General features: G+C 44.0%; 2 protein-coding genes across 2 annotated transcripts; both read right to left on the reverse strand.

Moving 5' to 3' along the window:
* Positions 1–2,607: 2,607 nt before the first annotated feature.
* Positions 2,608–3,956, reverse strand: LOC133898677 (bet1-like SNARE 1-1). Its single transcript, XM_062339350.1, has 4 exons — positions 3,780–3,956; positions 3,012–3,068; positions 2,879–2,938; positions 2,608–2,631 (listed from the first exon to the last, which is right to left on the reverse strand). The coding sequence occupies exons 1-4, from the start codon at positions 3,954–3,956 to the stop codon at positions 2,608–2,610; spliced, it is 318 nt and encodes a 105-aa protein (XP_062195334.1).
* A 2,046-nt stretch (positions 3,957–6,002) lies between these two features.
* Positions 6,003–7,534, reverse strand: LOC133899300 (LOB domain-containing protein 29-like). The gene is made up of 2 exons (XM_062340278.1): positions 7,212–7,534; positions 6,003–6,775 (listed from the first exon to the last, which is right to left on the reverse strand). The coding sequence occupies exons 1-2, from the start codon at positions 7,488–7,490 to the stop codon at positions 6,410–6,412; spliced, it is 645 nt and encodes a 214-aa protein (XP_062196262.1). The 5' UTR covers positions 7,491–7,534; the 3' UTR covers positions 6,003–6,409.
* Between the last annotated feature and the right edge of the window lie 13,942 nt (positions 7,535–21,476).

Below are 21,476 nucleotides of genomic sequence, written 5' to 3' on the forward strand. Positions count from 1 at the left end.
TGTCTTAGTTATCTTTAATGACAGCTGCTAGTTAGTAATATAAATAAATTAAAAGGGCACATATTCCTGTGGCTAATAGTATAATGTAATGGTGCTCCAAGTTGCGCAACTGTAATTAAGGTACAAGCTCCATCTTCAACTAAGGTACTGTAATTAAGGATCATCTTGTCCTGCTGCTTCCCTTTCTTTAATCGCCTCTCCGACAACGTCAAAAGAAGCGCAATAATCTAGAGTTCCTCCCACGGTGATCAAATAACCTTAGTTTTGACCATCCATATATACAACAAGTTTGGTCACTGCATCTGGTATGTATAGTTATAGTTACCAGCTAGATTCATATGTTAACATACACATTTCGGTAATATGTTTTCCGTTTATGGTGCTACTTAGTAGGAATTAAACGACCGCGTCGTTGTCCAAAACGTCATATGTTTTATGGAATGTAAGACAAACGTACACGTGGTTTGGTTATTTCTTCTTTTCCCCTCCTTTTATCAGCGGGCGGGCAGAGGCACCATTGTTATCCGGCTATATTCAGCATCACGTCATTTGAAGCCACAAGTTGTGCTTCTTTTGCTCCATCCATCGCTTTAATGCCTTTGGATTAGGACCTTCGCATGCGAAATGGGAAAGTAGGAACATTGGATAAGCTTAGCGTTATCGAAATTAATTTAATTTGACCGTAACGGTCTTTAATTTTGTTGATACAGTCTTCAAGCATGGGGCCTAACATATACTGCTCATCAATTTGAGCACGCAACTTTTGATTGCCTGCCTGCCTTCCTTCTACTATCAGGGGACAGGCCTAACACACAGTGAAGCTTCCAATTCTCGTCAGGTTAGGCGCATGCATGCATAGTGACAGTGAACGTCGAGTCGCGATCACAGTGAACGCAAAGCAACGAATCAACATGGCAATGCATCATCGTGCCGGATGCGTCAGATACATTCAGTCACCCGGTTCGATTCACTTACCACGACAAGAGTCACATTTGACATTTGCGCCCCTCCCCACCCACTTGCACCATCAGACAGCACCGAGATCAGTCGATGGACACAGCATCTCTAGCAATTTCATCCGATGCCATCCGGATTCCCAGCAAAGGCATATATGGGGAAAAAAGAGAGGAAAGAATTTGGTGCAAGTGCAGCACCAGCAATGCCAATATGGCATGAATATTCTTTTTGCGGTCACAAAGTTCAGCAACAGTTTTAATCTCAGTGGTGCTTGGGATATTGGAATCACCAAAATCAGTGTTGCCAGAATCAAAGATATCGTAGCATCAGCGCTGCCGCCTCCGTCGAGTCGCGCCTCCTCCATCTTCTCGATCTCCTTCACCCACAGTGCGCCGTGCACGTGCTGCTTCCTCGTCCTGTACTCGTCCGCTTGCGTCTTCTTCTTCACAACGGCGCCGCTTGCTCCTCCCTCCGCCGCGCTCGGCCTGTGCTGCGGCGGGCTATCGGTGTATTCGGAACCAGGGGTCCCTAAGTTCCGAGACCAGACCGGCCATCCGCCACATGTCACCACCCTGCAAGGTAAGAAGAAGCTAAGTCCCGGGAGAAGGTGCTCGGGGCCGCCGCCTCTAGTCCCCGAGCACCCCAGTTCCCCGATGATCCGCAGAGCCCAAATATCGGAAAAGAAGTGCTCGGGAGAGAGTGCTCGGGGCTGCACGTGGCAGCCCCCGAGGACTCGGTTCCCCGAAGGTTTCACCCAAGTGCTCGGGAGAGAGTGCTCGGGGCTGCACGTGGCAGCCCCCGAGGACTCGGTGCCCCGAGGGTCCCACCGAAGTACTCGGGAGAGAGTGCTCGGGGCTGCACGTGGCAGCCCCCGAGGACTCGGTGCCCCGAAGGTCCCACCGAAGTGCTCGGGAGAGAGTGCTCGGGGCTGCACGTGGCAGCCCCCGAGGACTCGGTTCCCCGAAGGTCCCGCCAAAAGTGCTCAGGAGAGAGTGCTCGGGGCTGCACGTGGCAGCCCCCGAGGACTCGGTGCCCTGAAGGTTCGCGCAAGATCGTCCGACGACTCGAAGAGTTCCATCGTCGGCGTGTCAGCCAGTCAAAGGCCTAATACCGCATTTAATGGGCACGCGCGGCCTGACATCCTGACATTCTCAGCTGCTCACGCCCCAGTGTCAGACCCTGCCATGCACTGGCAGGGGGGCGTGGGTCCATTAAATGCACGGGTCCCGTCCCGTTTCACCCGGGTGCCTCGGGATAACGTTGCTAGAATCGAAGCGCTCCGCCTGCCACCCTGCCCTGGCAGAAGAACAAGACAGGGTGGGCGCACCGGGCACCTCTGAGGCTGCCCGGTGGGCCCCCTTTATGGCGCCCGAGGGCTTCCACAGTGGCGGGTGGTCGGATGCGCGCCGCATTTCTCCACCGCCCCTGTCACTTCGCCAAGACGAAATGATGACGCGTTTCTCCGTGGCACCTTGGCATTCGCATCCCCTCTTTCCCATTCAGGATATGTCGAGGTCGGCGCGTCTATAAAAGGAAAGGATGGAGAACACGTAAAAGGGGGAAGAAGAGGACGCAGACGCTCAAACCAGCTCAAGCCAAGCTAGAACACGAGAGCCTCAAGCTCTCAGTAAGTGGCTCTCTCTCTTGTAACTAGATACACCCTTGAAGAATTTCCTTCAAGGGCAGATATAACATTTACACAGGAGTAGGGTGTTACGCCCTCGTGCGGCCCGAACCTGTCTAAACCCCGGTGCACCCATCTTTCTCGCACTAGGACGATCATCTCCCACCAGCCACTGCATTTATTTCCGTTTCCCGCTTATTTCCCAAAACAAACTCGTCCAGGATCATCCCCCGGCCGAATCTCTAAAAAGAGGTCTCTCGGGATCCCTGCGACAGGAGTTCATCCTCCGACACTTACCATCTTGAACTTGTCTACCGTTCCAGAAAGAAATCCTCTGGAAGCATCCATATCATTACCCTGAACCGTAAATTCTAATGTATCAGAGTTTTACTGACAACAAAATAACGTGTTACAGGAAGGAAACAAGTACCATGCGGTCCAGCATCCGGTTATGATTCTCCACTTCTTCGTGTATATCGCCAGTCAACTGAAGATACAACAGATTCAGAGAAATCACTCGTAACAGTAAAGATTCTAGCACATTCACAAGATGCGCAAAACTGAATGATGCTTTACAGATTAAAACAACATCAACAAGACGTGTAGGCCAGATAGTAGAACACACAGAAATGTACTTCTCCAAGATCTGTATGTATAAATCCCAGATGAGAAGATGATATATCATGCAAGCAATTTCATGTACTAACGTTAATTTCATGTCAATCTCCATGGCAGCAAAACTATAAATAACATCTGTTCAAAATTTGTACACAACTGAGTCATATACCAGTTCGGCGGTCTGGAAATCTGTACTAGTGTATCGTTACCAAAATGCATGCTAATCTATTTCTCCGGCTAAGCTACAGAACTGAGCAGACATCTTAAAAAACTAGTACAGAACTCAGTAATTTGTTACCAATTGTCTGCTCAGTCCTACGTTTTTCTATCAGCTAGAGAAAATAACCTTTTTTACGTGTGGATACAGCATAAAATCATTTATTGTCAACCTAAAGTAAAGCCGTTTCAAACATCGCCAATAGTTCACATATACTAGAATGCGATCGAATCAATCGTACTCAATAATTTGGTCCTTTTGCATTCCTGTTTGTAGTAGTATATTAAGGTTCTAGCAGGTCCGTTGAACTCCCAACTCAATGCTGACTTGGTCTGCCAAAGATATGGCGTACAGCATACGTACTCTTTTGAGAGTGCTGACCGTATCATGCAAATTGTCCATAGCTTGGTCGTTCTCATGCTCATGAATTTCACGAGAAGAGTAAGCTGCAGCTCTTATCCCACCTTCTTCAATGCCATCAAATAAAGCAGCTCTGTGTTTGCGAAAGTACCTGCAATTTTTTTTTGGATAAATAGGCATTGTTACCATTTTGTAGCAACCAAAGTAGTATAGTTATCTACTATTTGGGTTGGATCAGAAATTACTTGCAATGACTACATAATATAGAACAACGGAGTAGTTTTTTACTGTATACATCGGAGCGTTTCTGGGGGCGAATACACTTTGAAATATGTCTCTTCCTTTCTCACTTTTGTATAAATACAATATTTTTATTTTTTGAAACATAACCGATAGGAGAGCTGCCGATTATATATTAAAAAGAGAAAAAACCTGATGGGCTAAAGTATACAACGAATCAGGAGGAGGCCTCCGCGAAGCCAGCAGCCCCCAAACCTGAAGAAAAGTGGGGAACAGAACATGAAACATGAAAGAAACTATAGACTATTCTCACGACACGAAGCACCCGCCTCGGCAAAAACCCATATGCCAGCCAGTACAACATTTTTATAGACTACCTAGCCTCATATCTTGTGAATCTTGCCAAATGGCATGTAAGAGAACCTTTTCTCTTTCGATTGTTAATGGCAAAAGGGTATTTTTGTGCAAAGCCCGCTATATGGTCAATTAAGGAAAGAAAAGAAGAGCAACGTTTCAAGTTACTCTCCGAGAAAAGTGGCATGCTGTATGTACTTGCTAGTTGGTACTCTGTTGATTTGATTCATTGCTTGAAATAGATTTAGGTCGTAATTTACTAGCTAGTCAAAACAAAGGAGCGCACATGACAAATTTCAGTAAGGAAGTAAAACTACCAGTAGACCAAGACCAATGGCAGTGATGCTCTGAATGATTATGCCTGTGCGATTACTTGAATAATGACTTGTGCCGGCAAAGTTACAGTTATACACAGACTCACGGAAGAGTTGTCAGGAGCGAGAAGAAGCAGATGGAGCCTGCCTGCCTTGCTCGCCGGTGCGGGTGCGGGTGGGTGGAGAGATCTGAATGATGGAAGCTCTGCGTCTCCTCCTTGGGGAGCAAGACGAAGACGAAGAAGGGGACGGAGATGAATGGGCCCCTGATATTGGGTGGGCCGTGGCTTCCCATGTAATTCTTGGGCTCATCACCTGTCGGTCGGCCCATTTCTATGCTCTCAACTCTGTGGGGGCGATCGACGGCGGCCCGGAGCCTCCGCCACAATGCTATCCCTTTGATGATTCCCGCATTTGCCGTGCTGTCCAACTCCTGCTCGGCGATTTGCTATATAATAAAGCAGTAGAATAGTGTGTCAGTCTGGCATTGAATGAATGTCGGTGTCTGACAACGCGGTATGTTTTTCATTGACTCCTTGTATTATCCGTGGAGGCTTCAGCTCTCAATTCTTGGGCAATCCATGTGTTAGTTGCTGTCAGGAATGTACTGGCTTTGCTGTGATCCAAGGGAGGAGTGTTCTTTTTGGTTTTAGTTCAGGGTGTTGTTGGTTATTACATCAACTGAACCTGCCTTTCAGCTCCCTTGGGTATTACTCACTCTATCGTTCTTCATCTCGTTTATCCAAGACCAACTGCTAATCCATAGCACTAAATTTGCACTGTCGAAAGAATAGAGAGCAACTGCTAATCCACGGGATATGACCTATAAAATGACATCCAAAGTGATTTGTGCACTGTCATCGTTATTATGGATATTTTCTTCCTCGTCCTCTAAAGAAGAGACCCACAAGACCTAACTCCCTAATCCCTACTCTTGATTTTGATCATTCAGTGTAATGTATGACTTTAAGCTGATAAAGGTCTACAGTGCACAGACTGGGGAAAGAAGAGACATAATTGTGCTGCTGGGTAATGATGTGATGAACGAGATCAACATGAGATGGCGTTATAGCTTTCAGGTGAAGCCTTTGTTCAGAAAAAACTTGAGTCCACTTTCAGTTGCCCATTATTTTGTTTGAGATTGTTTGTTTGGTTTTTCAGTCGTCGTACCAATGCTTTATCACTACCATTACTATCTTATGGAAAAGAATAAGAAATGGCTGAAGATGCTTGCTTCCAGACCCCAACAACGTTCAATTTAGTGGGTTTTACAAGCACCAAAATAATTTTCTTCGTTTAAAGTGAATCTGCCATGTGATTTCTACATAACAAACCAAAATGCAGTACCTTTTATCATCTCTTTCCTTACATTTTTTATTTATCTCGAAGTAAATGAGTTAAACCAACTCCGGTTTGATGCTTCTGCAGAACTTCAGCATTCGGGAAGGCTGTTTACATACGTATAATCCGCTTGTCAATTCTTGAAATCAGACTCATTCGTCAAAGCAATTGAACTTCATTGAGGGAACAAGGGCTGCAGAAACTAGCAATCCTAAACTATGGTAATGCAGCTTGACATTTTAAGTATGTCCAGAGAAGAATAGCTACATCACTCTGTTTGTTTCAGTAATTTAATGCTCTTGCTTGAAAACTTGATCCACATCTACAAGTCATTGTAACCAAAACTGTTCGAACTTGTACAAAAACTACCACATGCACATCTTGTCATGCCTGGTTGAGATAGGCAAAGGCTACCGACTGAAGGTCGTCCATGTCATGATACCCACTCCCTTGTACGGTGCAAGAAGGATTGCTGTTATTGTAGTCAAACATGCATAAATCTTGTTCATAACCTTCGGAATTGTGAGTTGATGCAGAAGTGAAGCAGTCATTTGTAAAGTATAGCTGATTCTCACTCTTTACTGAAGAATTGTTTAGCATTGTTGGGCGGAAAAAGAGCTGCCCGTCTTGCATATAAGGTGTTAATCTTTCACAGTTTTCTTTTTGAGGATTTGAGGTCGAAGATCCATCGCCATACCCTGGTGTTGCTTGAGCTTTGTAAGACTCCAGTTGTGCTTGCAGACTGACCACCTATAAAATGTCACAAGTAAAGCACACTGTCAGTCTTGATTTCCTTGCATTGTCTGCAGTGAGTTAATTTGATAGAGAGAGCTTTTAGAAGAACTAAGAAGACTATGCATTATCAAAGAAGCAAAGAAGAAGTCTCATAAGATAGAAGATGTGTCTTTGATAACATCACTCTTAATGTTTAGCTGCATCCATAATATTATTTATTCATAATCTTCTTATGATACTTCAAAACTTTTTCATTCTAGCTACTTAAGTTTGCCCCGTGTGTTATTTCATTGTGAGGCTTATGGTTTTCAACATTTGCCAAACAATATCACATTTTTACAAGGGTGCAGCCAGAATGATTTGCCCCCTTTCTTCAATGAATGTAAACTAATCCCCTCACGTTTGTAGAACTTTCTTTTCTGGAACAAGTACTAATGTAGAATCTGCTTACCTGCTGTTGCAGAGAAAAGATGTGCGCGACACAGCCATATACTGGATCTTGAAGCCTGGCCTGCGCCTCGTATGACATGGTGACTGCAGCCTCGCAGCGGTCACTTATAGGGATATGCATCAGGAGCTTTGAGGCATTGCTCGCCCCAAATACCTTATGGATAGCGGCAAAGTGCACAACCCCTTGCTCATGGCAGAAGTATGGGGCAAAGACACACCCCTTGACGCACTTCCTGCGTAGGAACTTGCACGCGCCACATGGTGAGCCAAGCCCTGTCATCTTGGGTCTTCTTGTTGATGCTGTTGTTGGCCTTATTCTTACTCCTTGATGTTTATGCTATGAATCATCAGGTCATCATTCTCTCCTATTTATAGAGACTAGCGACTACTGTGATTAGCTTAGTCTGTGGAATAATTTATTCATCTTGGTTTCCCCACTGGACTACAAGTTTCATTTCCAACTCTGTACTCTGTATGCTCCTTCAGATTCCTTCCAAAGTCGTTAAATGACAAACAAGTAACACTGAACTGAACACTTGTTATTGATTGCTAAATGCATGTGTACTTGTTAAACTTTACTCTTATGCCAGATATTATGTTAAAAAACAAGTGACAAACAACATTATTAATTATAGTTTGTAGTCATCTCTAACTACATGTTGAGAAGCTTGTGTTTAGTTTATGAGATAAATCTGAGAAATCAAGTGGAGAAGTATCTTGGTTTGTATGTGATGATGCATTGATAACAGTTGATGTGTCTTGAACTTGGTTAGCATGTGTTTGTGGATGCTTGTTCTTGTTATTGTCTATTGCGAGTTGACGGTATTTGAAATTGGCGAATTCTTCTATGTACGTAGAAAAATTATACACACCGGAAGTTCTGGTGTTAACATTGTATGTTCCAGTGTTCACTAGAAGTTCCGGTGTGGACAGTGTATACTCGCCAGACTATTTCTTGCAGAGAGCAATTTTTCAGGCGAAATTGGAGATCAATGCACCAGAAGGTCCGATGAGTATGATGGCTACCCCGAAGAGTATAATCGGAGTATTTTCAGTGCTTAAATAGAAATAAAAGCAAACACCGGATGGTCTGGTGATGGACTTTAAGAGCGCTAGAATATTTTCTGCAGAGAGGAGATTTTTGGTACCAAGTTTGATTATGTACGCCGGATAGTCCGATGCTGAGATTATGAACACCGTAGAATGCACCGAATCTTTTGTTGCAAAGAGGTTGCAGAGAGGGTGGTTCAGTGGATTGGCACACACCGGATTATCCGGTGATGGACATGAGATCACCGGAAGCTTTTATCGGACTTTTTCTTGCAGAGAGTAAAATTTTCCTAGAACAAATAATGTTACACTCACTGAATGGTCCGGTGTTCAGAGCAAAACACACCGGAACATCCAGCGTTCGCATTTTCTGCAGGATGAGCTCTGAGTTGAAGTTTTTGATTTTTTGCTAACCTGGAGATGTTTTGGAGTGTGGAGATATGTGTTTGCTTGTTTCATGGTGTGCAGATGACGGATGCAATTTGGTGGTCGATGGCGGGTGATCGGGGCTAAGTGCTTATTGTCGGACGATCAAGGAGGGTCGATGGAGTCAAGGATGATCCTAACTGTATACATGAAGGTTACGCAAGGCATAAAACAGAGGATGAAGATGACGTGTTGATAAGATTAAGCGAAGTGGATGCCAGTGCAAGTGACAAGACGGTCTGAGGGATCGAGAACGGGAGACTTGCTGGCGGTCAAGATCGCAAGATGGAGGACACACATCATCATTTGAGCGCTTGCTTCAGGTGGAAGCAAGTGACGACTAGTCACGCTTTGAGAAGCGTGCTAGGATTTCAAAACCGTGGAAGGACTGGAAGAGTACGTGGCACCATCGCGAAACTTGTATCGAGGCAAAGCTAAGTCGTAAATGCGTCGTGGCCATCCGATGAATGGTGAAGAAAATAGACTAAAATGCCATCGGTGGTAGGTAGAAGTGTAATACGAGAGAGTAGTATTTTAAAAAAAACTAAGAAACTTAGGAGTTAAATTTTTTAGACCTATAAATAGAACGGTATAGCTATAGGAGATCAATAACCAACCACTTGAGCCTATTATGCCACTTATTTGAGAGTATTGTACTAGAGTTTTAGATGAGATGAACGATGAGTGTTTAGCCTATGTATTAGGTGAGAGTTTGAGTGAAAAATATTTGTAATCAGCTTAAAATAGGTATGATCTCTTTGAGTAATAAAGTCTATGTTTTTGCATATACTTGATTTCTCATCCTTCTAATTTCTCTCTATTGGTTCTCTTGCGAGTTTGCATATTTTCGATATTTTGTTGTGATTTTTATTTTAGTTTTTGGGCTAAATTTTCAGCACCTTGTGAAGTCATTCTTCTATTGCTAGAGGTATAAAAATCACATACGAGTGTATACTCATGGGTCTTGAACCCCCTTGCCTCTAAATCATCAACTTGGAGAATTTCTTCAACCGGTGACCTTATCTTTGGTTTTTTGAATCTTCCATCTCATTATCCAAACTTTGTGTAGGGATGAATTATGAATTGATTTGCTGTAGAACCTAGTGTTTGATTTCAACCATGAGACCCACATTTGATTGGATCTTCAAGTTTAGTTTTTGAATTCTTAGAGTTTTTTCCTGTTCTAGACGGATCTTTTAGATTGAGCTTTGTGTTTTCGTTGTGTTTTATGTTACATTTTATTCTTGTGGTGCGTTGGATGATAAATAGGAGGTCACTTATTTTGAAAGAAATTTGTTGAGACGTCTATTCACTCTCTCTAGTTGCTATTTTCGGTACTACCATATCACGTGATTAAATTATATACACTCTGCTACTCCCTGAACCCTAACACAAATGTTAGCTTCATGACCTTATCACTGTTACGTTTGTCTTGGAACTATCATAGTACTAACATCAGATACTTTATTTAGTATTTTTCTCATGGAGGCCACACTGCTGATTATGTAAATTGAGGTGCTTCCGTTATTCCGGATGTTTAATACTGGTGCAATTCTTCCATCCGAATTTGCAGTACTTTATTGGCAAATTACAACAACAATAATAATCTTGCCCGCACCAAGTATGCCACTTTCCAGATACTCACAAGTATATAAAGGAAAGGAAACAATCAGTAGTCACTACCTGCCACACCAGTGCATGTATTTAGCCTTTACTATCATTCTCTTCTTCCCAACTAAATTGTGCTGTAGAGCCAACAAAGCATAATAAATGATGTTTTTTTTAGTGCCAATCTTTTCTCTTAGCTGGTTACTATTAATTTAATTTGAATGAGAAAGCTGTTTCCTATTATCGCTATTAAATTACTGGTTCCTATTATCCCTGTTAAGTTACTGGTTATTGTAGTCGGCTATGTCTGTTTGCTTATAGTGACTAGGCTAGCAATCACTTGTAAACAGAAGTTTCTTTTCTTCCCCTATAACGGAGCATAAATGTTCTCAGTTTCTTGAAGTTTTTGGATCAATAATCACAAAAAATGACTTTACTATTCAACTCTTTTCTGCATCATCTGAAAGCTCAATGTACAACTCGTAAATCAGCATCTTTTATTGATAGTTGATCTGGCACCTACTTATTTGTGGATTGGCCTACAGGGTCCATGAGCACAACTTTCTTTTGGTTTGGTTTGATTAAAGTGCATCTTTCTACTTCTTAGCTCTTTGTAGTTTTGTACTCACTATCCTGTACGTGCCAGACCGGCAAGATACAAAAATTAAGAACAATATGCAAAGTGAACCAAATAAATAATTACAACATATCATTCATTCAGCCCCTGTTGTTGGAATAGCATGGTACTACATCACTACAGCCCCTGTTGTTGATTCGTGCAACTCTCCCCACCCCAGACTGTATTATTATCTAGTCTTTGGAGTCTGGAGAAGGACCCACCCTGTGAGGGAACCAGTTGAAGTGGTTGGAGAGTTGGGGCGTAAAGGAGATGCAACCATCCTAAAGCAATATTGTTCTCGACACTTTATGATTACGTGCCATTTTTTAAGTACCTTTCGCGATTAATTCGCTAATGCATCATTAGTATCATATGCATTATTTTCTCAAACAGAGAAGGAATTTGAGTCCATAACTTTGATGGACTTTCATTTGCCCGTTTCGTTGACTGTTTAGTTGGCAATGTAGGCGTGTCTAATTCATGATAAATTGGAGTAATTAGAACTATTAACTTACACAAACCATTTGATGAGATTGAACATACTGTGAAAAGCTAGTGTTAAGATTGTTTGGTTTCATTCTTTTCCTGTGAAACCATTTAATCTGAATGCCTGGATGGCAGCCTTATTCCTACGGTGCGAAATCTTTGTCTGAGTGGAACATGTTTATTTTCAAAATAAGAAAGGTACATACCTGGATTACTGACAATTAGGTTGATTGGATAATATTTTGTGGACCCTCCCCCGCGTCGCCTGCTCTGGCGACACGGGGGCGACACCAACCACAGCCCAACTCTATCCCCTAGCCAGCAGGCGTCACGTTTCCTCTCTTCCCTCTCCCCCGTCGCTCTTTCCTTCCCTTTCTTCCCCCACCCCCACTGGTCATTCGCTCTGGCGGCGGATCGACCGCCCTCGTCTCCGACCGGCCGGATCCAGGTGTCCCAAGGTCAAATCTGCTATCGGTGGTGCTGCCGCTCTCTGTGGCCCGATGGTGACGTGTGGGCGCTGCCCGAACGTTTCCGATCGGGCCGCATGTCTAGGGCGGCTCGTTGCCGGATTTGCTTCCCTCTGATCCTCTGCTGGCCATCGACCTCGGCTAGCCGCCTCCAGGTCGGATGGCTAGGAAGGCGGGCTCGACGGGGGTTGGCGGGCTATGTAGCCGTGGGGCCTCCAGGGTGCCGCCATCGGTGGGTTGCTCCGGCTCTCCTCCCGGCTTGTTGGCCTTACTGTATCGTGCTTCTGGTCAGGTCGTCAGTAGCCCACTTTGCTCCTTGCGGTGGTCGGCTATCGTTCATGACGATGTTGGTGCTACCCTGGCGGCCATGTTCTGCGTTCCTGTGGACCAGGTCTTCGCCTCCGGTCATCTTTCTGGCGGATGCTTTGTGTTGCTGATTGTTTTTACAGGGTCCGGTCGACCCATTGAGCCTTGGATTCAATGGGTTGTGCCGTGTTTTGGGGGAACTAAGGGCGAAAGCCTTGACAAGCATCTTGCCTTGTCGACGACAGTGGCACTCGTGGGTGTCATAACCTCTCTAGAGGTGCCGTGACGAAACTTCCCCCTGGTATTTCTCCAGGTGAAATCCCTGTTCGACTTTTAGACGAGCGATGACGGTACCTTTGCCGCTACGTTCCTGAAGGCGTCGTTTCAAATAATCCCTCGGTTCTTTGGTGTTACAATTGGTAGGACTCCCTGTAGGGCACTCCTTCCTTCATCGTCGTTCTGGCCCCTTCGTTCTATTCTTCGGCGGGGCTTCGCATCACCTTCGGCTCTTCGCGGTAGTTGCTATGTTCCGATGTCCCAAGACCCACCTTTGCTTGTGGTCTGGAGTGGGAGCCGCCAACCATGTCGGGTAGTCAGGCGTGGGAGCTTGGCTCTGCCTGTTGAGTCGTTGTACTGTCCTAGTCGAAGCGCTAGCTGGGCATAGCGCTTGTGGTGTAGCATTGTTTGGTGGATGTTGTTTGTCGTTGGTTGCTGAGTTGTAGTTACTTCCCATACTTTCATCGTCCGGTCGTTTAGGGGTTGGGGGGGGGGTTTCTTTCTTTCTTTTTTGTCTTGCGCGTGAGCTTATCTCCGTGGATTGTTTTTTGGACCTAGTTTCCCTTATAAACTGTGTCACTCTTTCTTCTTAATAAAATAACACGTAGCTCTCCTGCGTGTTCGAGCAAAAAAGGCTCACTGGATAACTTGTCTAATCTGAGAAAAGATTACAAATTATGACCGGCTTGAAAATGAGAGTGAGGAGCTCATATACCCAGTTTGTTTGTCCCGCTCTGTTTTTTTCTCTTAGAGCCCATGGCTGCTGCAAGGATATTTGTGCATTTTGAAAATCTACAAATTCTCATCACAATGGAATTATTGATTTTGAAATCCATGAAATCGTTAGTGGCCATTTTGGCTACTGCTGTAGCCAATTTTTATGTCAATTTTGCTGCAATGCAATGCATATATAACCTTAATGATCAGATTCTGAGTCAAAATCAGAGTAGTGCGTGCCTCTGTTGCCACTTGTTTCGGATGAGCTCAACATGTTGAAAAAAGTTTGTAATGTTTTCATCTTTGCATTATCAGCATAGATGCCTGATACGTGCATTGTATCTGTTTTTCTTACGGGAGAACACTGAACACTAGAACATGTGATATGAACTTGATTGTTTTTCATGTTTCCTAGTCCAAGCTGATAGAAGGGAATGATCTATTTGACATGAACTAAGCATGAAATTTGCTGGCCTTTGATTCTCAAATATTTGCCATGTTGATAATTTTAACTTTCAACTGGCCACTTCATTATTTGTTCCTTTCCTTAACACTATCAAATGCTGCTTCAGCTATTATGTGTAGATTAAAAAGTTAACAATTATTATTGTGATTAAATATTGTTGCCTGAATTGAAATGTGCACGTCAGGTGCAGCTGATTGCACGGGGTTTTGTTTCGGCGGTCAAATTTGTCAGTATTAGAGGGTACAGTAGTGCATGCAGTGGATATAAAGAGTTTAAGCTAGAGTTAACTGCAAACATGCACCAAATTAGTTAGCTGGAGTATAGAAGATTATTTGTACCTAGTGGTAGACTTGGAAAGCGTGAAGATGATTGACAGCTTACAGCCCCACAGTGCATGTTTATGCATGATTGCTAGACATATCTCAGGAGGAGGGCCTTCTCTGTCTTGCTCATGAATGCCCTTCATTTGATTAGCCCATTCGGGATTAATCATCCTCTTAGCTGCTAAATATTGCTTATATGAGTACTATTTAGTCTATATATTAAAGCTTCATTGGCAGACATGCGATTTTTTTTATCATCTGCTTGCTTAAAATAAAAGATAGAAGAGATTCTGAACATACAGGGCTCCACCTGTGAGGCAAGTCTTGCAGAAAAGAAGTGCATGTGTCCCGTTGGTCGTTGCTGAAATCCAGGAAGCAGTTCTCCAGCTACTCCTTTCCCAACCGTTGGATTACGTCGTCAGGAGCTTGCTGCAGGGAACATCTCAGGCCCCCACGACTGCCATTGCCGGTGGAACGCAAGTCGCAGCAGGGCCAGGTCGTTTCCCGTCTCGTGGCCGGTGAATTGCTCACTTTTACACGGTTGTTTAGCTTATTGCCATTAGTAGAGTATATAGTTTTGATACTAGGACAGAGACAGCATGCTTGGCTTATTTGAAGACAAATCTGCTACGCTGTAACCCCATCACCGAAGAATCTCAATTTCTAACGCGTAATCTTAGTCCTTGTTTCTGATGGCGACGGAGAAGGCTAGGATTGAAGTAGAGCCAAAGAAGACTAAGGAAGGAGGTAGCTTTGGCCGGTGTGTCCCATCACAACCCATGCGGCAAGCAAGCAGGTGAAGAAAGCTACTTGCATCGCCTGTATTAACCCGTGCCGGAAGAGCAGGTATCTTTGACTGACTGCTCATGTTGAGACTGAAAAGAGGAGCTGCATTTGGTCTGGCGTCTTCTGGGTGTTTGCTTAACGGCTCAAGAAACGCGCGGGCGTGCATGAAAGGACAAGACAAAACTAGGCAGACGCCTATTTGTTTCATGCACATTTTCGCTGTATCAACAGCAGCTCCTCTGACCTCCGTAGCCCGGTGGTGTGTCAGGTCGTCGTTGTTTGTGATTCTCTGATCCTTCTTGAATCATCTGCTTGATTTCTTTTTTTTTTTACAGCGGACACGTGGAGCTGGAGAACTAAACGGACGGCTCAATGCTAGGACTAGGCCAATCTGAACGCAAGGCATCCTCAATTCCTAATGCATGGTAGTCGTCGCTGTCACTACTGGCATGGTGTTTGCCAGCCATGGCTTGATGGATAATGATTCATGAATGCCTGGAGCGACTTGGCAGCTAAAGTTGCAGATTCGTTTAAATTGTGTTATTCTATTTCCAGAGTAACGAGAGTGAAGAATTCGAGCGCAAAAGTCTTTTGGAGTGGGAGAGTGTAATACCCGATCTATTAGTGTTCTGATTTTGGCTCCGTGTGGTCAAAGTGTTTTGATATGATAGAATTAGTCTCATCTGGATAGTTTAAATAAGTTCTCGTTAGTTTATAAGACTTTGTACTCTAAATATAGTACTTTTAGTTTAACTTTTTTACACGATGCTAGGATAAAAAATATATGAGATGTGCTATGCGAACGCGGGCTCACCAAACGTAGGGATTAGACTATAAACAAATTTTGGAGGTGGACAGAGTGTTTGTGTTGTGTAGGCAACGTGTGGAGGGAGTCGAATTCGAACAATTTGATGTACAAGGTCGCACGGAAGTAACTTGCAATCCCAGCTTTTGCGCTGAATCTCTGATGCATTGCTGAATACCTGTTCTCTGCAGAATGAAATGGAAACCATGTAGAAAGTCTGTATAGTGCTGTAGCTGTGTGAAGAATGAAGTGCAACCAAGCACAAGAGGGAATGATAAAAAGACACTTCAAATTAATGTATGTGGGCTCAATTAACGTTAACGAGGCCTAACATAGAATAGAAATGGATGCGCTTTTTTATTTTATTGAGGCCTGTCTAACTGACAAATTAAGCCTCGGCCCATGAAAACCCATTATGTGTTTGCACTTTCATTCATCAACCAACACAATTTAGCCCAGCAGAGTGATGACAGGACAGTAAATTATGGAGATCTCCTTTGCTTTGATGCCTCCAAAGGGCCAAAGCTTTACTTACTAAAATTTGGCAACTTTTGTTTATTTTCAAGTATTCTAGTTTATTTTCAGGTCCAAACTTTGGCCAGCTAACTTGAATTTTGCATGCCAATTTGTCACTTGGCTTTCAAATGCATCATTTGGGTACAAACCAGACAAGCCCTCTATATGTATGTCTGTTTAAATTTTCACCCTGCCATCCTTGGCCTATATATGCATCTTGCGAGCTATCTGCTGACGCTTCAATTTGTTGGTGTGTTTTTCTAGGGACAGAAGCATTTCAGGCTTTTCTGTGCATCTCCTGGCGCTTTAATTTCCTGGCAACGGGCAATCGGCATCGCAATTTTCTCTTTGATTATATGATGAGCAACAGGGAATTTGGCAAATAAATACCCAACATCACAGCTGCTAATTTACATACACTCTTGTTCAGTCCAATTTTTCTCTCTCAAAAGAACGGCACCAGTGATACCGATGTTATTAAAAAAAAAAGAGTTGACCCTACTTACGAGGGAAACCAGGTCTGAAAATCTTAACAACTGTCAACCCGAGACGACAAGACAACTTCGATTCGAACAGAATGATGCCCACACTAAGCATCACCAGACAAACAGACAAGTCCAACCAACTCAACTCGTGTGCTAAACCAACCAAACAACTGCATCGCACACAACTCAATCGGCACAGCCCTTCTCCCATGCCGTAACTCGGTCGGCGGAGCCCTGCTTCCACACCGCACCTTAGAGATACACAAGTCGGTAACACATTGCTTCAGAGGAGCACGCATTGGACCACATCGCTGTCAAGAAGTGCCAATCCAGAATGAAGAGCCACTACGAAGCGAGGACGTAGGGGTAAACCAATAGAAGAGAGCAGGTGCTTCTCGAAGCGACATGTTCAAGAATGACATGACACTGATGCCACCGTCGCTCATCCGGACACCTAGATAGGGTTTTCACCCGGAGAAGCATCTAGGGCTAGGGAGACGTGAAAATGCCACCTCTAGGGAGGGAATGACGCCCGAGGGTGTCAACGACATTGACACCAGCAAGTTAAGTATAGCTTTCACTCATAGCTCCCCGCCCTGAAACCTGCACAAAAGGTGTAATGGGCAGCCTACACAAGGGCCAAGGCCAATGCAGCCACACTGTTCCACTGTAACGCCCCGAGTAATTAGATTACCCGAAACTCCGTGTTTCTATTGTACTTGTCCCATGATCAGTAGCGAGTACACACGGTTACAACAGTGATATCACATCTATACATTTTACAAGGTGAATATGTTTAATTAGGTTAAATTTACAACATTAGGACCAATCGACCTACAATATAAAAGAGTATGCAGTAGAAAAATACAACAAGATAGATTCAAATATCCAGCGGGTGTGCTCAAACCAACCCAAAGGCAACCGACTAGGAGTTGAATCCTAGAAAGACCCAATATCATCGTTTTCCTGATTTCCTGGCATTATTCTGAATAACCAACTTCAGGAGGCAAGCTATATGTATTGCAATGATACAATAAATGAAGCTTGAATTGAAGGATGGCCAACATATATAACTTTTGCATAAATACAGTGACAATTTGGAAGATACTCATAATAATAGATTCGCAATGTAATTTTAAAGAGCATAAAGCAAATAACAAAGCAAATAAATGAACAACAACAGCTTCATGTCTACCACAAACCATGAAGATCATTTCTCCATCTAGACATACACAATACTTACACTAGTGCCTACAAGTAAAACCCGACATCCCAAAATAAATAATCTAAACCATGCAGCCATTCCTAAGGGTCTCTTGACCGCGAGATCGGCTATTCCAATAGATTTATTACTCTGTAGAGTTTGTACACTTTACCTATAAGACATGAACTTCCCTTTGGTGGTACCCGTCGATACCGTACGCTCTACACGTTGGGTGTACATAGGGCGTCATGACAAAGCCGTTACACCGTTTAATCCTAACCCTTGCTCCTCCCAATTAATATTAATCCCTCCTTTACTTTTTAAACTAAGTACCCCAGAGGCGGTCCCACTAGTCCAGAGGGTATTAATCGTTGTGTCGGCAAACTTTGATCTCACGCATATAGCCATGGGAGTCCCTTCAGATACACCCACATCGTGGATTACCCGCACATACACACCAAACCTCCAAGAAGCAAGGGTAGAATTACCCGGGTTAATAAGCTAGGACGTCATCTATACCGGCACATGTGGTTGTGCTGATCCCTTTGTTCCGGGTACAAGATACCGGTCCTCATACAACACGAGTAGGTCTCCACCTATACATTCTTTTGTGAGACGACGCTCACCTTCTCACACACATTGACATAAACCTGCCCGAATCTGAACAACTCAAGTTTCTCACACAACAACTTAACTATTTTAACAAATCTTTTTATATCCCAAGTGATAATATGACAACCAAATAAATTACCGATAGACAACGGGCTAAGTATTTCTATCGCACCTTAGTCTGGTTCTACCCATGTGACATTTTCATGTCAACCCACAGCCTAGGGTAACAATGGTAAGGTTAACAAGTTCAAAGAGAGTTAACATTGATTCAATTAGGTCATGACTACTATCCCAATTAACAGTTTCATAAAACATATACGCATGCATAATAAATTTTTATAATCAATGCATAAAATAAATTTGAATATTAGGTCCAAAATGATCAAGGGATTGTTTGCCTCTCACCTTTGCAATATTTCTGGTCTCTGTTATTCATCGTTGATTGCACTCACGTTACACGCTAAATACTCGGTCGATAAATACCATAAGCACACATAAATTCGTCCAATAAAATCCACAGCAGTGAACACAAAATATTTCTGCATGAAAGTAAAAAACATGGTTTTACATGAATTTTGCAATAAGAATCGTGTTAGTTGGAGTATGAGTAAAATGTATTTTTCTTGTGTAAGGTTACACCAACAAATATTTTTAGAAGTGGTCACACCCCTAAATTATTTTTATTAATCCATGTACAATTTTTAGAACTTAACAATGTGAGATCAAAACATGTGCTAAAACAATGGCCAAACTGATCTAACATGATCGACAACATTTTTCTTATAAAGTACTCTATTTATAAATATCATTATAATTGGATTCACAAAATTTAGACATTCCACGATTAAATGGTGAGTTTAAACAAGATTGAGCACATTTAAATCATCACAAACTTACTTTGCAATTTTCCTGAGCACTTGCATTTTTATACTTTATTTCTTGACAAGATAAAGCTAATAAAAGTGGTTTCACATTTTTTAGTATATTCCATTAATTAACTGTGATTTAAATAAGCTGAAGCACATTTAATTTATTAATTAATTATCGGAAAGTATTGCATGAGTTTTAACATTTTTAACATTCAGAGCACGACAAAATGAAACTAACAAACTTGGTTTCATATATTTCTGAGTTGTATTTATTTTACTACGAATTATACAATTCCTAGTCATTTTGAGCAAAAATTGAACAATACTACAGGGGCTACACAGGAGCAGTGGTTAGACCATGGGCTTGCCGGAGGCATCGCCAGCGGTGGGAGACGGTGTGGCTCAGCCCGAGAATGGCACCAACGCGTCGAGCATGCGAAGGCGAACCAGCCCATGGGCTTCTCGGCCGGAGAGTCCGATCGGAGCACGGGCGGCGACGGGTAAGGTGGCACGACGACGCTCAGTTCTCGGCGAGCACTGCGCCGGTGATGGGCCGGGCCAAAGGGGTGCGTGCCTTACATCCAGGGAATCACGATGGAGCTCTCCATGGTGTAAGTTGGCTTGGAGAAGCTGTGGAGCGGCCGGTCGTTGATGAGGTGCTTCGATGGCAGCCACGGTGACCGGCGGAGGCAAAAATAGCCACGATGGCGCTCGGTGAAGATGCCACAGACCTAGAGGAAGGCGGCCGCAAGCAAGCTCAGTCGTGGGAGTGTGCGCATGAGTTCATCAATGGAATCCTCGAGCTGGGGTGGGGGGGGGGGGACCGACTGTGGAGCGAGGCTAGACTATGGTCGGCGGCGTGCTGCAAGACGATGCGGTAGCGTGGCGTCGCGAGACTTCAGCGCGATGCAGCTAAGCGGCCAGGACTTGTCAACGCGCAGCGAAGCCCAGCCAGCAGCAGCAGGAACACGGCGTCAATGAGCACCAGGACGCATGGTACCACCAACGGTCAGCGAGAGCGAGCGACCATGGAGGGCGGTGGCCGGACTGGGCGCTACACAAGAGGACGACGTCCAATTATCGGCTGGGCATAAGCCCGCCAACTTGGACAGCAACAGGGAGGGCAAGCGTGGAAAGGCTCGTTGGAGCGTGACGGCAGACGACAGAGAGAGGCTCCAGGGGTGCTCCATGCAGCAGCTCGGTGGCAGATAGGCTGAGCAAGGCAGCAGCGAGTTTGACTTGCTGCTCGTGGGGCTGAGTGAATGGTGAGAGAGAGAGAGAGCAGGAGCTGGAATGCTGTTGCTGCTCCGGAGGAGCTCAGTTGAGCGAGAGTCCGAGCAAGAAGAGAGGGTAGCTCTGTTGTGAAGAAAGATATCTGAGAGAGAGGATAAGGATGAGGGGGACAGCGTATGGGAGGCGGCATGGTCGCCGTCCGTGGTTGACGATGAGCATAGGATGCGGCATGGAAGGAGAACAGTGGTGCCGAAGCTTCCCATGCCTGGCAGTTGGTTCTTTGGTTGATTTGAGCTGGGCCAAATTATCTCAAAATTCAAAACAAGATGTCAGGCATAAAGAAACATGATTTTTGATGCACAGAAAAACTCAGAAAATAAAAAAAGAAAATCTTAAAAATACATTAACACCAAAACAAATCAACCATCACAGATTGAACACACCAAATGAATTTGAAAGAATCCAATTTATACTCTAAAATTTTAAAGAAACTCGATGTCTTTAAAATTAAACACGTAGTTTCATATTAATAATAATTAATTATCAAAAAACTACAACCTATAATTTTAAAATATTATATATACAGTCAATCTAGGGTCACGAAGCTTCCCGCGAGTCTAACCCGTAGAGGAGGAGGAGAGACGATTACAACCCCTGAGTCGTGGGGCGGGGAGACGACAAAGCACTACTTTCAGTCCAAAATTGACCAATCTATCGAGAGAAGTAAAAAAACCGAGCAATAATGTATACCACATTGAGTACGTGTGTCTACCAGTAGTAATAATGAACAGTTGAGGAATGACAAATCGGTTGACCGGCTGGCAGTTGAGACTTTAGAGTGGCAGGATGGCGCTTCGGGAGCCCCGGCTCCCGCCCCGGCTTCGGCAACCCCTTTGATCGGCCGGTAGCGGCGGTGCTGCTCTCCCCTGATTTGCCATCCTACTCCTCCCGGCCGGAGAACCGGCGAGGCCGGTTGCTGATTTGCCATCCTCCTCCTGGAGACTCTCAGGAG

Source organism: Phragmites australis, chromosome 18 (genome assembly GCF_958298935.1).
Source record: "Phragmites australis chromosome 18, lpPhrAust1.1, whole genome shotgun sequence".
NCBI lineage: Eukaryota > Viridiplantae > Streptophyta > Magnoliopsida > Poales > Poaceae > Phragmites > Phragmites australis.